Genomic DNA, 17598 nt, shown 5'->3' on the forward strand with positions numbered 1-17598 from the left:
TAGACCCTGAAGCTCCTCCATGTATAAAGGGTTCCTTAGTCAGATACATTTGGGAAGTACTCTGTCTCCTTTTTGAATTGTCACAGTTCACATTGTAGACATAGGCTCTGAGAAGTTGTGTAGTGAAGAAATGGATTTACTTTTAGTTTTTTGAGCTTTTCCCACTTGACTTCAGAATTCCCTTTGGGTAACATTAGTTTATTCTGATGTTTTTGGAAAGTTAAACCCATTTCATCAAGAGGAGACAAGACTGAAGATGATGAACATTTATTTAGTGAAGCCGTGAGATTGTTTTTTTTTTTTTTTAAGTGGGTTATCATCATATACATTCATATGTTAACAATGGCAGGGTAACTGCTGACAGATATAGGAGTTCTGATTCTCTAAGTACTGAGAGATCCTTTAGTTCAAAGTGTGAATGCCTCATTATCATTTTAAAAGTGTAGACTTGAAATTTCATCTTTTGATTTCTAATCCCTCTCTGAAAAACTGGAAGGCAGTTTCATGCAACTGAGAGATTGCCATTACATCCCAGTTCTGTCACTTACTAGCTTTGTGGCATAGGGCAAGCTTTCTCAGCTCTCTAAATCAGTTTGCTGAATTGCAAAGTAAGAGTAGTATCAACCTTGCCACAGTTGACAGTTGGACCGAGGTTCTTATCTACACAGTGGTTGTTGAATTGATTAGTATTCTGTACAGATACAAGTTATAATAATAGAGATGATCATAGAGCTTTCCTAGAAATAGTAAGCTTTACTTAGAGTGGATTGCGTACTATTATTCCATAGAGATGGTGTAAAGTTTATGTAAAGTGGATTGCAAAAATAAGGGGTTGAAATAGTGAAAAGTTCTTGATTGTCTAGTCTTGGTAATGAAAGTCTCTAATGTGTCTTATGCTTATGTAATTTAAACTTCAAAAGTACTCTACATGCCTTTTCTCTTTGTGCATCTCATAAGGTAGGTAGGACATGTGTTTATTCTTAGTAACTTAGAAAAACCCAGTATCTTCAGGATCTGATTTTCCTAACTACTCTTGGAAGTATCAAATCCCATTCTCTTCCTTCCAAAATAGGAAAACTTAAGTGAAAGTATATGTGTGGAGTTTTTCCTCTCAGCTTTATTGAGATACTGACATATAACAAGGTATATGGCATGATGGTGTGATACAAATACATACTGGAGAATGATTACCACATAGGTAGGTCAGCACCTCTGTCCCTTCATGTAATTACATTTTCTTGTGTGTGGTGATAACTTTAAAACTCTACTCTTCTAACAAGTTTCAAGTATATAATACAGTTTTTTAATTATAGTCACCATGATGTTACATTAGATCCCCAGAACTTACTCATCTTGGAGCTGGAAGTTGGACCAGCATTCCCCATTTCTTCTGCTTCTCAGTCCTTGGCAACCACTGCTCTATTTCTTTGAGTTTGGCTCTTTTATATTCCACATATAAATGAGAACATATACTGTTTGTCTTTCTCTTATTTCACTTAGCATAATGCCCTCAAGGTCCGTCCGTGATATCAAAAATGTCAGGATTTCCTTCTTTCTTATGGCTGAGTAATATTTCATTTTGTGTGTGTGTGTGTGTGTGTGTGTGTGTGTGTGCGTGTGTGTGTGTATACACAGAATACATACACATATACATATATGTATATACCACATTTTCTATATATATCACATTTTCATTAGCTGTTCATCTGTCAGTGGTCATCTCGGTTGTTTCCATGTCTTAGCTATTAGGAGTAATGCTGCAGTGAACATGGGGGTGCAGAAATTTCTTCAAGATTGTGATTCCATTTCTTTTTATTAATACAAAGTAGTACTCCTGTCTTATCTGCAGGGGATACAGTGGTCCTCTGATCTGTAGAGAATACAGTCCAGTACCCCCAGTGGATGTTTGAAATTGCAGATAGTATGAATCCTATGTATCCATGTTTTTTTCCTATGTATACATATATACCTATGCTAAAGTTTAATTTATGATTTAGGCATAGTAAGAGATTAAGAACGATAATAAAATCCAACAATTATATCAATATATTGTAATAAAAGTTACATGAATGTGGTTTCTCTCTCTCTTTCAAAATATCTTATTATACTGTTACTCACCCTTCTTGTGATGATGTGAGTTGATAAAATGCCTACATGATCAAGTGAAGTAGGGTGAATGATGTAGGCATTGTGACATAGTATTAGCTTACCACTGGCCTTAAGATGCTATGTCAGAGGATTGTCCGCTTCCATATGTTTGACTGAGGTTGACAGGTAACTATGGAAAGTGAAACCTTGGAGAAGGCCAGGGGGCGGGGTGGGGGGACTAGTTTAACCAGAGGTAAGATTGCTGAATTATGTGTTCTGTTTTTAATTTTTGAGGGACCTCCATACTGTTTTCAGTAGTGGCTCCACCAATTTACAGTCCCACTGACAGTGGTCAGGGATTCTCTTTTCTCCATGGCCTTATCAAAACTTACCTCTATCTTTTGATAATGGCCATTCTAACAGGTGTAAGGGGGTATTTCATTATGGTTTTAATTTGTATTTTCTTGATGATTCGTGATATCAGGCATCTTTTCATATGCCTGCTGGTCATCTGTGTGTTTTCTTTGGAAAAATGTGTATTCAGGTCCTTTGCTTATTTTTTAATTGGCTATTTTTGAAGGGCTGTTGAGTTATAGGAGTTCCTTATATATTTTGGATATTAATCCCTTATCAGAGGGATGGTTTGCAAATATTTTCTGTTGTTTTATGGATTGCCTTTTTATTGTGCTGATTGTTTCTTTTGCTCTGTAGATACTTTTCATTTGATACAGTCCTACAGGTTTATTTTTGCTTTTGTTGCTTGTGCTTTTGGTGTCTCATTCAAAAAATTCTTGCCAAGACCAATGTCAAGTAGCTCTTCCCTATGTTTTTTTCCAGTTGTTCACAGTTTTGGGTGTTTATGTGGAATGTTTAATTAATTTTTTAACCCTCGTTACTGGCCACGTTTAACCCTCTTCCCTCCTCTCTCTCTTTTTTTTGTTAAGCTTTGTCAGTTGTTTCTTTGTTAGGGAGCATAAAAGTTGTGTCAAAGTTGTGCATTCCAAAGGAATGTAAACCAATTTTAATATAGCAAGAATCAGTCACTACCAGAAATTTGTTAATAAATTAGGGTAAACTCTGTTTCTAAATGATACAATATTATAAAGGATGGGATGTTTATAAGATTGCTTTATTGTCCTCTGACAGTTTAATATTCATTTGTTTTGCAAATACTTTGTTACGCTTAGGTGCTTATTTTAATTATTTTTTTAAAGATTTTATTTATTTATTTGACAGATATCACAAGTAGGCAGAGAGGCAGGCAGAGAGAGAGGAGGAAGCAGGCTCCCTGCGGATCAGAGAGCCCGATGGGGGGCTTTATCCCAGGACCCTGAGATCATGACCTGAGCCGAAGGTAGAGGCTTTAACCCACTGAGCCACCCAGGCGCCCCTTAGGTCCTTATTTTTAGTCCAGTGGATCTTGCTTAAAATTTACTAAGGTGAGACATTGAACATAGATACTTAAATTCTGGCATGTTCAATAATAGTTTTATTGTAGTACCTTTATAACATAGGAAATTGGATTTAGAATTTGAAAACATTGAAATAAAAATGCTGTATTTAAATAATTTGACTCTGAAATTGTACTCTGTTTTTGAAAACTATTTTATTTTATTAGGAAAAGGTAAATAGTAGATGCTGTAAGGGTTTTGGTGGAATATAGGAACTCAGCCCCTTATGGATTTCTCTGTCATCATCATTGTCATTGTTATAAAAATAGCTACATTATAGAAAAATAATCTGAGAAAAAACTAATCTCTCCCAATCTCAACCCAATAATACAAGATTAAAATTTTGGTGTGTGTCTGTGTGTGTATATATATATGTATGTGTGTTCAGTCTTATAATCTGTGTGTGTATATATGTAAGCACACTAATTATCATACTGTAAATAAAAATACATTTCCTTTTTACTTCATATTGTAAACAGTTATGATACATACCATTATTTATTAACCTCATTTTCTAAACCTTTTATTATGGAAAATTTTAAACTTTGATAAAAGTAGAGAGGAGAATAGAATAATCCCTTATCACCCAGCTTCAATAAGGACCGGCATTTTGCCAGTTTTATTTTCTCTCTCCTCCCAGTTTTTGATTTGCTAGAGTATTAATAAATCCCAGACATTAATTATTATAATTTCTAAGTAATTTCATAGTGCTCTTTCAAAAGTGTGTTGGAATTTACTTAATTTTTTTGTTGTTGTTGGGCATTTCACATTGTGTCTTATTTGTTATTAAAATAGTACTTTTAATACTTGTATATAAATGGACAAAGTGATGAACAACTTCACGTAAAATCTTCAGTGTTTCTGATTATATTCTAACGCTACATCTGAAATTATAAACACTAATTTAAAAGATATGAACCATTAAAAATCTTTTTATAATTATAAAAGGAATACATTCTAATTGTGGACATTTTGTGTAATAAATCTTAAAAATAGAGACTAAAAATTACCTTAGGATTACAAGTAATCCCTAAAAATTAGTCTATTTGGGCCACTGTAATAAAATTCCACAGAGTCGATGTTTTATAAAGAACAGAAATGTATTTCTCACTCTTCTGGAGGCTGGGAAGTCGGGGATCATAGCACTGGTAGATTTTGTGTGGGGGTTGGTGAGAACCTACTTCCTGGTTCATAAATGGGTACCTCATGCTCTCACATGGTTGAAGGGGCTAGGGATCTCTGTAGGTATCTTTTATAGGCGTATTAATCTTATTCCTGAGGGCTCTACTCCCATGACCTAAGCACCTACCAAAGGCCCTACTTTCTTTACCATTATCTTTGGGGGTTAGGATTTCAACATAGGAATTCTGTGGTTATATAGAAGTTCAGATCATAGCACCCTATATTTAGCCATCAGCTTTTTGTTTAGTTTTTTTCTTATTTGGGGGTTGGAGTGGTTTCAGTGGTCATCAGAGGCTATGCCTAGAAGTGGACGACCTACTTGAAGCTTAGCTTATTTGTAAAGCATACAACTTTGTACTTAACTGGCAGCTTGGAAAATAGCATCATTCCATGTAGTTACTGGAAGGTAGCATCTACAACAGATTGTCCATTACTTTGTTGATATATCTTGGATTGTCCTACTAGTTATAATCATTCTGTATTCACCTATCCCAAAATCAACAGCTTATCTATATTCCTGAACTCCATCTCGTTGCTACATCTGCAGAATTGTTTTTACTGAATTATGAGTTAATGTGAGACTGCTGGTCTGTTTCATAAGCTAGGTTAAGAGAAACAGCCCCGAGAAACTTCCATCTTTTTCTCATATAAAGATTCACAGGAGAAATTGCAGTGTTTTATATTCTGCTGTCTTGCAAAGTTAAAGAAAATGATAAGAAAATGAAATGCAAGTTTGGTTTATTTCTTCATGTTATGCTTGGTGGTGCTTATGTGGCTAATGTAAAATAAATTACTTTATCTGTGGGAAAGAAATCCATCAACTTGAGCATTGATGAACAGATTTTTAGAGCTGAGCGAGTTTTATTTGGTCCTGCCTTTTGTTATGAACAGATAAATAATAAATGTGACCGAGATTTAAGACTTCAGAGTTTATTTAGAGACACGGAAACTACATCAATATTTTGTGCTTTTAAAGAATTAAAATATTTGAATTTTCCTTATCTTTCAGTTCCTGGAATAGATGGAGGTGCTTTAACAGATTCAAGTCTCACAGATTCCTATTTCAGCACCAGCTTTATTGGAGTCAATGGATTTGGAAGCCCAGTGGAAACAAAGTATCCTTTGATGCAGGTATCCTTAGTATGAATTTATGTGGCACTAAACAGTGAAGTTTATTCCAGTGGTGGGGGATATCTACAGTCTTCATTTATTTCTAAATTTGTTGAGTAGGAGGTAAGGTTTTAGGAAGTGATAAGGTTAGGTGGGATAAGGTTGGATTCAGGGTGAGCTTTCAAGGGTGGAGATTGGTGTGGGATGACAGTGGAGTACGTAGATGATAGATGGAAAGAGACTAATTTCACTACTCTGTGTTTTGTGGGTATGGAGTGAAGGTCTTTCAGGATGAAGAGACTAGAGGCTATCGAGTATAAGAAAGAATGGAACATGTTTAGAGAACAGAGAATAGCCTGATTTTACAGAATCTATAAGGTATCTGAACAGTATTACCCATTGGGAGAGGATGTTAGAAAGCATTTGTTGACTTTATACATAGTCACTTCATATCTTCTGAGATGGATATTGAACTTTATATTTATTTTATAGACAAGGAGACTTAATAGTTATGTATGTTGCCCAATCTAATAAGTTAAGGAAATGCAATTCAAAATTGGTGTGCAACATTGGTTGTTTTTTTTTTTTTTTTTTTTTAAGATTTTATTTATTTATTTGACAGAGAGAGATCACAAGCAGGCAGAGAGGCAGGTAGAGAGAGAGGAGGAAGCAGGCTCCCTGCTGAGCAGAGAGCCCGATGCGGGGCTCGATCCCAGGACCCTGAGATCATGACCCGAGCCGAAGGCAGCGGCTTAACCCACTGAGCCACCCAGGCGCCCCCAACATTGGTTTTAAATATCTAGCTAGTGAGTAAAATTTTTGTTTGATATGTCATAGAGAGTATTTGGAAATTTTTGCATGAATTATTGTAATCATGAGCAACATTTGTAGGAAGATTAGAGTGTCAGTAATATGAGAAGTGGATTAGAAGGGAAGAAATGGAGAGAGTCTGAATTAGTTGAATATTCTTAATTCTGTATTTCTCAGTGATATTATATGTATCTATTTTGTTTTTCAGAGAATGACTAATAGTAGCAGCTCCCCAAGCCTTCTAAATGACAGTGCCAAGCCATATGCAGGCCATGGTAAGACTTGGTCCCTTTTTCTCTTTTCTATTTCTGACTCTAAAAATAATATGTTCATTGTAAAAATCTTAAAAATTATAAATGGGTGTAAGGAAGAAAATAAGAATGATGTTATTTTCACTCCAAATAACTATTATTTGGATTCCATATAATTCCAAATAATCGTTATGTCTGAGTGTGAAAATATATATAAATGTATACATACATAATATGTAATAATACTTAGCCAAGTATATACATGATAATACTTAAGATTGCATTAGGTATACTTTTAAATTATATCATGAGTGTTTCTTGATCATTATAAATTGAGTTCTATTGGTTATTTTCATAATTTACTAAACTATTTTTTTAAAACATTTTTTAAAGAAGTATGTATTCTAATATTGGACTATGTGTATGAGTCTGTATTCATATTTTGAGTTACACTTTTGGAAACATTCTTAGACATGGAATTACTGTTACAAAGATTATGATCATTTTTAAGGCTTTTGATATGGAATTTTCAAGTATCTTTCTGTATCCTATTTTAAAAGACAAATGTTAAACAAAAAATAAAAACAGATGTTCAAGAATGGTTTCTTAAAATACGTAACAATTGAGTGTTAATACTCTGCATCAATAAAATGCTAACAACTATTATTAATGGTGAGAATAGGAATTTGCATGTTATTTTCTGAGATAGACATTTTATGTGTATGTTTCAAATTTCTATCACTATTTGGATATTTCAACTTTTTTCTTGCTGTAGGAAAAAACATTTTAATATAGAATAAAATTATTCGAAACTAAAATTTGTAGTGTAATATTTTTAGCTTTCCCATGGAGTTTATATGTTGACTTTTAAGTGCTATCAAAAGTAGACTAAAGGATGAATAATAATACTTCTTTTTCTAAGTGCCTTGAATGTATAAATTACATAAAAATATTTTACGTCTTTTTATTTTATTAGCTTCTCTTTCTTTGCATTATTAAACGTTGTTAATTCTAATGAAGGACCAGACTATGAAAATTCAGGCAGATGAACCTGGAGAAATTAAGCAGCAATCTATACTGCATTATGAAGAGATTTAAGGTTCCTTTAAATGAGAATACTTACTATGGTTTTTAGAATTTTATAAACAATTTAATGAGAAACATAAGATTAACTAGAGCTCAGAATTGAAGATAACGATATTCTATGTATATCATGCATACCTTTTCAGAAGCTCTTCTGATTTATTAAATGAAAAACAGTTTAGAGATACACTTTTGTTTGTAATTTCTGGCCACAGAGTAATAGAACTTTGAAACTATAAAATCTTTGTATTTCATGTTTATGTTGTAAAACATGTAGTATTTCCATCTTTAAAAACTTTACCTCTCTTTTTAGTAAGAATTAAAATATCTGGTGATAAATTTATAAATATGGAATGTTCTCTAGAATAGATGGTTTTAAGGCGTTGCTTAAGTGTTAAAATCCAAGTCCAGTATCTTGGAGTGTGGTTTACGATCTTACCCACCTCACTGCCCCTTTAATTTTCTTCATGATTTGGTCTCAAGCGTACAAACATTTACTACAGGTAGCCTTCCTTCCTTCCTAAACACATTACTAATAGCATGGTTAAGAGTCCTCTTTTCTTTTTTTCTGTTTGATTTTTCTTTTGGTTGTAAGCAAACAAATGCATCCTAATCCATATAGGTTCTGATTAAATATGTACTGAGTGTTTGCTGAACGAAGTATTCTCCAGTTTGTGTTTTAGTCAGTTAGAAAATATTTGAACGTCCGTTGTATGTGAGGCATTGAGTTTAACAGCAACTGTGGTGTATGATTTTTATTACTGTTATAAGCATTGTCAAGTTAAAAATTTATTAGATTTGTGAGTTACTTGAGTTGTCTGTATGGAAACTTATGTAACTTACCTTCCAGATCCTCTAACTTCACCTGCTTCATCCTTGTTTAATGATTTTGGTGCCCTCAACATCTCTCAGAGAAGAAAGGTAGGTGAAGTTGAAATTTATGTGAGACTAAATGGAATACAGAGGTGATACTGGGATAATCACCTATATAATGGTCAATATTCTCTTAAGTTGGGGGGCGTTTTTATGGACTGTGATATTTTTCTTGCTTTTGTTTGCCCTTTTCCTTGGTATATATTTTATATATGTAGAATTTGATTTGTGTCTGTGCATGAAATAGACATTTTTTATGTGAAGGGATGAAATCCTTTTGCTCATTTTCTTTATCTTAATGTATTCTGTTTTCAAGAAAACATCTAATTTAATGTTGTGGTTGCTGTTGATGTGACCCTTTACAGGCACATTAATCATGTCTTAACTTTATTTTTTGACTGCTTTGTCTAAAATTTCAAATATTTCTCCCCTAATTTAAACGCCTCATGACAAGGCAACCTTAAAAATCTTCAACTTTTCATAATTGGTTCACCTTTTTGAAAACAGTTTAAAATCTCTTCATGTTAGAAATTTAATTTTATTTGGCATTGAGGTTGATAGGCCATGCATAGATTTTTAAGTATTTTATAGGGACTAGCTCTGTGACAAGGAGAAATGAAGTTCTAATAGAAGTTTGAAGCCTTTGAGTCTTAATGAGAATCATTATGTCAATAGTAATAATGATCTAGAGAAGGTGGTAGTTTTAGTTGGGATTAGTAGCCCCTAAAGATGTTCAGGAGGTTGTAAATCTTGGTGGAAATTACTGCAGTGTTATAACTAATTTCAGTTTCCTAAGTAATGGAAGAAAGACCCTCCCCCCTCATATAAAGAATATTAATTTTAGGAAATTAATGCAAGTTTAAGATGCTTTTAGGAAGTTATCTGATCAGAGGGTAGTATAAAATGAAATTGAAGAAGCCTAGATATTCTCAAGAATCATGGGATCAGATATAAATGACATCAGTACCTTATGTACCTACTATTATTTCCATTTTGAAACGAAAGATCAAGGAGATAATTACTGAATGCTTTTAATGATAAATGAAAATGTGTGGGCTTGATTTTATAGACTTACTAATGGGCTATCATCAAGAACACATTTACTCTTGCTTTACATGCTATTCTTATAAATTGGAATATGTAGTTTCTGAATCCTTATAGTAGAAGGGGAATAGAATTGACTCATTGGCAGTAGTGGGAAGTGACAGTAGGCAAAGCCAGTCAATATGGAAGGAAACTGAAATGCTGAAAAGCAGATACAAGCTAGAAATCAAATTATCTGGAGCTATTTGGTGTAAGGAAAAATATAAAGCCCTTAAGTAGTCTTAGGGGGTCCCCTTTTTAAATAATCAGTTAATTGTGATAAATTGCTTTTCCAATCTATGAGTAGAAAGTAAAACTAGAATGGCAGATAAACACTTAAAAAGTGTTCCTAATATGAGGGTTTAGTGGACTATACCTTTAAGTTGAAATATATGAGTTAGAGCTACTCACATTTGTTTTTGAGAAAATAGTAGCAATCTCTGGAGACTGGAAAAAGGAGGATATATAGTGCCTGTTCTTTTAAAATTCATTTTAGTAAAAGAAAGTGGTAAATGGAAATGTTATTACCAATGTGACCTCAGTATTTGGAATGGAAGCAGATTAATATGGTGAAATGAGCACTATTTTGAAACTTTTGAGGTCCTCTAGCTTTGTGACCTTGGTGCAACTTCCTGGGTTGTAATGAAATGATGAACATGGCCTGGATAATGCCTCTGGTATCTTTAATCTTAAATCTCAGTGTCTTTAATCTTAAAACTCAGTGTCTCTCTAAACTGAAAGGACCTATGTATTAATCTCTACTTAGAAATTCAGGGTTCACATAGTATATCTTTGAAGGGCCATATTTTCTTGCCATTTACATTTAAAATAATATGAAGGGACATAAGATTTTTTTTTTTCCAGTAGTGGACTATATAGTTACTATGTTTGGTACAGGTTGCATATGTTTTAAAATTGTTAATGGTTGAATTAACGTTTTGAATTTCTTTGTGTTAGAAAAACTCTTACCATAAGTGTTGCATGCTCCATGTTGTGAATTGAAGGCATCTGTAGACTTTCTTTTGTTGTAGTAATGCTTAATGACTGTTTCATGATGCAGTTTTAGTGGAAGTAACTCAAATTTAGGTAAATATAATTCTAGGTTAATCTAAGCAGGCTGTCATGATTACTTAGAGACATTTTATTTCATAATGATATTGGAGAACAGATAGGCCATACCTACTACTATTTCATAGCTAAGTTATTTTCTGGAAATCTCATTTGGTGATACTACTACACTTTGCCTGGAGAGTATATGAGTTATTGGGATCTGATCAGTCTACTGTTTTTACTGTAAGCAGACTTACTATGTGCTATGTGGGAAATTGAAAGAGTATTGATGTTTTTACTGCCCTCTCAAGTCTAGTTGAAGAGGCAATACTTACGGCATATTAATTAGTATTAATTTAAATATGATGACTGCTAAATACCAGAGAATTCTCTAGATGTAGAAGCATTTATGTTGAAAAGATGTTTTGAGTTGGGGTTTTTTGAAGTTGAGGAATATGTTGAGGCAAATACTGAGAAGGTCTTGCTTGATTACAAGTAGAGAGTTAGGATCATCAGCAACTTTTTAGATTCTCTGTATCATAGATGAGCTAAGAGATGATGACTGAGGACCTTGCATCTATAGGAACTGGTTGAAGTAAAATGTGGGATGTGAAAAACAGTATTAAACAGGTTCATAGCCGTTTGTCTGGGTTGCTTTATTGTTGCTAGATGTGTGACAAACTTCCTGAAGAGCTGTATACCGAGAAGATATGCATTAGGGCAGTATTGCTCATGTGCAGGGATTGGGGCTAGTCCCTCAAGTATTTGTGACCTGGGTGTAGGGAGGCAAGTTAAAATACTAAAAGTAAATTTTTAGAAACTTCTATAATAATTTGATAATTTGATACTGCCGCATCCAAATATGTGCTCATTTTTCTAACAACTCACTTTATAAAATACACAACCACAATATTTAGGAAATTATTATTGACTCTTCATGGTATTTCACAACTGATGTTTGAGAAGCACTGATTTTTTTTTTCTACATTAGATATATTTAATATTATAGATAGGGAAAGTAACCAGTGTTTGAAAATGTGTAAAATTATTGTTGGCCAAGAGTGGCGGTAGAAGAAATTAAATCATAGCTGTGTACTCTGTAGGAGAGTTAAGTCCCCCAAAATGCTGGAGATGGAGTTTTGATGAAAATGAGAGCTAATACATTTGAGAGTAATACGTGAGGAAACCTTAACAGCAAAATAGATGATGCTGTGAACTGGCCTGGGAGAAAAAGAGGTGAGAGTCATCCTGAATCACAACTGTGATCTAGAGAACAGTACAGTTTTGGGTAAGAATCCTTTGGGAAGAAAGTATCTTTATAACAAAGTTAGGTGTTGAAATACAGATATGTATAAATGAAGTGAATCAGTACTATGACATCTCAGTAGATATTCTTGCTATGCTGTGAATTTTTATGCAGGGCGACCACAAATGATTGAGACATGTCCTAAGCAGAGTGAGAAGCCCTCAAAATTTGTATTTGGCATTATTGGCTTTCTCTTGTATACCTTTCTTAGCCTCTCTTTGCCTTCTTTTTTAAGCCATCAAGAGTCCTTTTCCTATTCAGCAACGCCCCCCCCCCCCCCCCCGCCCACTACCCCCATTAAAGCAAAAAGGCTCTGGTGCCTGTCATTTATATTTCTTGTTTTAGTTATACTTTACTGTGATGTTTCAGTCAATATGCAGCTTTACCTGGACATTTGCGCTCCATTTCTAGTATTGGGATAACAGATTTTCACTTTGTAAGTTTTGAACATTTTAATAACAAGTTAAAGTCTTTAGACTTAGGGGACAAAGATTTGTGATGTATCCTGTTTATTTCTTCTGTTCTCGATTTTAAAACTATTAGGATGAGGGAAGTGGAACCAGGTGGGACCAAGGGGTTTGGCTTATTTGCTGTTGGTTTATTTGTGAGGAGATGAAGGTTTTAGAGGTTCAGTTCTAGATTATTCTGCTTGAGGTCAAAGTTCACTAACTAAAGTTTAATTTAGTTAAACTTTCTCTGCTTCCTTCCATGTTTTATCTCAATTTGGAACCTCCTTCCCACTGTGTTCTACCTCAAGATTATACATTCCTCTTTCAGTCATCTTTATTACAAAATTTACTGGTGATATATATTGTATTTTCTGATTAATTTGACATTTAAGTTTTTTCTTATAACAGTTTGGTTGTCATGTCTTCAAAAGATGACTTTCACACTGTTTCTACTCGTGAGAACAAAATATGGAGTAACAAGGAACGTGGAGAGTATTTATGGTAGGGTTTTTTTCTGGAGAAAGCTAAACTAAATTTGGAGAAATTAATAGAATTATGGCAGGGGCACCTGGGTGGCTCAGTCGTTGGGCGTCAGCCTTTGGCTCAGGTCATGATCCCAGGGTCCTGGGATTGAGCCCCTCATGGGGTTCCAACCCCGCGTCGGGCACCCTGCTGTGGGAAGGCTGCTTCTCCATCTCCCACTTCCTCTGCTTGTGTTCCCTCTCTCACTGTGTCTCTCTCTGTCAAATAATAAATTTAAAAAAAATAGAATTATGGCAGAGACAATTTGGATTGTAAATCCTTTCTTAATTCTTCTGATGGTTAAGTTTATTTTGGAACATCAAGTCAAGTATTGATCTCAGGAAAAATAAAAAGTGAGGAGAAAATGGAGAAGATAGTAAACAATAACTAATTTCCACAATAATGGAAATTGCAATATAAAACTAAACTTGTAAAACCACAGTGTTTGAACTTTTTTGTATCTGTTCTCAAATACTGTTTTACTTAGTGTTTAGATTTGCAGGTCAGCCACATCAGTATCATTTACCTATGAGTATTGTGCAAGTCATGTTTCTATGTAAAATTGTGTTTAGAATTACAAATTAAACAGAGCTGTTCTTCTTTCACTGGAGTAGGCTGAGCCTCCATTCATCTCCACTTGCCGTGCTGTGGGAAGGTGTACTATCCCAACTTAAACCAGATGTAGTAAGGTTGTAGATTTAGAGCTAACATATGGGTCCATATGGGAATTGGTTGAGTCGTTGGAGTCCAGATTCTTATAGGCAGAGAAGCACCCATGGTTATTGTTTATAGCTTGCTCAGAGCCCCTTCGTGAATTTTTATTTCTCTCAAACAGTAGGAATAATAATAATCTAACGGTATTGAATAATGGTTAAAGTTTTAGGGTTTGGAGTTGGATGCCAAGAGTCTGAATCTCCATTTCTTCACTGATTATCATTGTGTCTTTAAGCTTAGTTAAACCTTTCTTTCTTCGTTCACAAGATGAGAATAATAACAATACCTTGTACCTACTGTGTGGAGTTGTTACGAGGACTAAATGAAATGTATTTCCTGGGTAGAAATGCCCAGTAAATGGTGGTTCTCATTGTAGTAATACATGGTATTAGCCAGAGCTTTCTAGCCTTATTTGGAAATTGTTAACTGTTGTTAAATAAATAAACACCTGTTGCTGCCCACTCTGGATCAGGCTGTGTTATAACTGCCCCCTGGAGAAGTAGTTCTCTTATAGCTGCTCTGAGGATGTCTCTTTTCTTTGAGGTGCTCAGGCCTCTCCTCCTCCAACATTTCTTTTTTGCTTCCTCCTCACATAGCTGTTAACTTCTCAAACATGTGCTTCAAATTTGGTGAAAAGCTATCTGGAGAGTTCTTATGATGTACTGGCAGACGGATAGAAACTTGATTTTATTCGTATCGATAATGATTTTCTGTATCTGTTCCAGGTAATATGGTGAATTTAAGTAATTCTTTCATAAATTAATGTTTTATATTACTTAATCTCCCCAACAGATCTTTGAGAGAGATTATTTGGGAAATGGAAATTTTGGGAGATCAAGTAATTTATGTAGATTGATATAGATAATTATTTACATTTCAGAGAAAACAAAAAGTCTTTAGGGCAATATGAGAGATAAAATGAGTCTTAGATACAGTGAGAAACAGGTAGTGGAAACAGGCTACCGGTAATATGCAAGAGAGGAATAAAACATTGACCTTATGCTTGTTTCTTTTTCCATTTATGTGATTATCTCAGTAAAAATTTCCATAAGCAGAGTTTCTAGGGAAAGAGTATACAATTAAACTTTTGATATTTGACTTAACTTTTTAGAAATGTTGCACATGTTTATATTCCTATTCATAGATGGTGATTTTCCTAGAGCCTTGAAAACACAGAGATGTGAAAAGGATTTCACATCTCTGTCATTGTAGAAGGCAAAAAACCCCCTCATTGTTTAAATTTAATTTCTGGTGCTGTTGAACTTCTCATTTATATTAATTGGCTATTGGTGTTTCTTTAATGTCTTTTGCTCATTTTTCTATTTGGCTATTTTTAAATTCATTGAAAGCTCTGTGTGTGTTAGAGATTTAAACCTCTTCTATGAGATATTTCAATTCTTCTCCCCATTTTGTTTTTGGTCTTGAATTTCATAACGGATTTCTGCTGTCCCTTTTGAAATGCCACACTTACTCTGATGATCTCTTATTAAGTACATTTAAAAAGAACAAAATATTAAGCTCATTTTGTTAAAATAACATGATAATTCTCTATTTGCTGAGTCAGTGATTTTTAAATTGAAGGAACTATCAATGTTTTCATGTAATTTGAATCTACTGTCATTTTTATTGCTAATGATCGATAGTAATTAACTTCCCTTAGCAAATGAATATGTTCTCAATCTTCTCTGCATTTTGTCAAATTTAAATTTCACTTTCTTTCTATTGCTTTTACCTCAATCTTAATCTTTTGTTTCCTTTGAAATGCTGCGTAAGTAACATTAGGTTCAAACTTGTTTAGAAATATGATAGCTCCTAGAGAAAAGGGCTCAACTTTGAAAGAGTTAATTTTGTTTTCCTACTAAATAAAAAGTACTCCAGCCTGGATTTCCAAGATTGTGTTGAGATAGAGATATGCTTTGGAAAGAACAGATTAAATTTTGTTGTAACAAATCAGGAGTTCAGCCTTGTACTGCTTTGTGTATTTAATTTTAATTGGTACTTTGTGTGCAGTGACCACTTGGCTTTTCTTGGGTCAAGAAAGAATCTTCAAATTTATGATTGTAAGGAATTTGTTCTATTGACTGATTATAAGAGATCTCATGGCAGATCTTTGTTTTAGAGGGTTTTTTTTTTTTTTTTTAAGAGATGTGTGGTGGTTTGGTGTTTGATACTTAAACATATTTAAACGTGTGAACTGAATGAAGCAGCATGCCTTTTCTGTACAATATGTAATTGTATAGTCCTTATTTTGTTTTAGCTTTGGGCATTTTGGCTTGCCTAATGACAGCTTGATAAAATGGTGGTGCATATACTACTTGGATTTAAGAACTAGTAGCTCACTCTGAGATTGTGTGGTTGGCTTTTTACTTTTCTCTGATCATTGTATTTACAAAGTGGAGTAGCTGATTTTAATAGCTTGGCATTACTGGTGGCTATCTCTGTTTTCCTACGAAGTAGGGGTCAGTAATGAATTAGTAAAGGTGGGTTTAGAATTCTTACACAAACATGCTAGCCGAAGTTTTAGCTAAATTTAACCCAAACTGTGTAATTTCTCCAACTCTGTTTAATTCCCAGTATTTTTTTTTTCCATGCATTTTGAAAATGGGGACAGGGAGCTGCTTAATTTTATTTCTTTGAATGGAGCCTCTGTAGCTCTTGTTTCTTATTGATAACCATCTATGCCAGTTAGATTCAAAGAGAGATTGATTCATTCAGAAATTGGTATTTGGTCATTTTAGGATTAGCTAGTATAATGTAAGAGTGAAATATGTTTAGGAGTGTTATAGAATATGGAACAGCTTTCTTCAGATTGGAGGCAGAGTATCATGTAAGAGTACAAACTCCAGGGCCTGACGTTGTATTAGTTGTGAGATGATAGGCAAGTTATTTTAACTTCTTCTAAGCCTCACTTTTCTCATCCGTAAAGTTGGTTCTACAATTGTGCCAGTCTCACAGAATTATGATGATTAATACCATAATGGGTATAAAGTGCTTGGCATAGTGCCCTGTGCTTATTAAATGGTAGTTCCAGTCTTGACTGCTTATGATTCTGTAGTTTTAAAATGTGTTTATCTGTTTCTGAATGTGTGTGAGATTTACTTTTGATTAACCACTACCTTACTTTAAGTTCAATTATAGCAGGGTATATTAGAGTATAATAGTAATACCAAGTATATATATTATTTAGCAGATCTGAAGATCCTCTGTTACATTTTAAGATTGAATTTAACCAAGGGTACACATATAAATACATGAAAAGGGAAGATTTTGCTAACAAGCGAATAGGCATTTTAGCACGATCTTTGGTTTTGATAAGGCACTGAAACACATTATAAAAACTTAAAATTGTTACAGTTGATCGTTTGTTGTGGAAATAAGGTTCATGACTTAAAAAAACAACTTTACTCACGTTCACTTAAAATAATTTTTTGTCATGGTATTTTATTTATCTACATTTTATATTCTAGTTCCATTCTAAAGCAAAAGAATGAAAGAAGTTGCAGTTTGGTGTTCTAGTTCTTTCGAAATTCAATATGGCCTTGCTTAGCAAGAGTATTCCAACTGATCTTGATTTTGTTGGAGTAGAACTCCATTGTAATATTGAGGTTTTTTTTTTTTTTTTTTTT

General features: G+C 33.9%; 1 protein-coding gene across 4 annotated transcripts in view; it reads left to right on the forward strand.

The window, feature by feature from the left end:
- LOC111158518 (PAN3 poly(A) specific ribonuclease subunit) overlaps positions 1-17598 on the forward strand; it is a 126357-nt gene that overhangs the window by 15034 nt on the left and 93725 nt on the right. For all 4 annotated transcript variants that reach the window (XM_022520591.1, XM_022520594.1, XM_022520592.1 and 1 more), the window contains exons 2-4: positions 5731-5852; positions 6850-6916; positions 8826-8896. In XM_022520591.1, coding sequence (XP_022376299.1) covers positions 5731-5852; positions 6850-6916; positions 8826-8896 — 260 coding nt within the window. The remainder of the gene's footprint in view (positions 1-5730; positions 5853-6849; positions 6917-8825; positions 8897-17598) is intronic.

Source organism: Enhydra lutris, unplaced genomic scaffold, assembly GCF_002288905.1.
Source record: "Enhydra lutris kenyoni isolate GAN:26980312 unplaced genomic scaffold, ASM228890v2 scaffoldscaffold60, whole genome shotgun sequence".
NCBI lineage: Eukaryota > Metazoa > Chordata > Mammalia > Carnivora > Mustelidae > Enhydra > Enhydra lutris.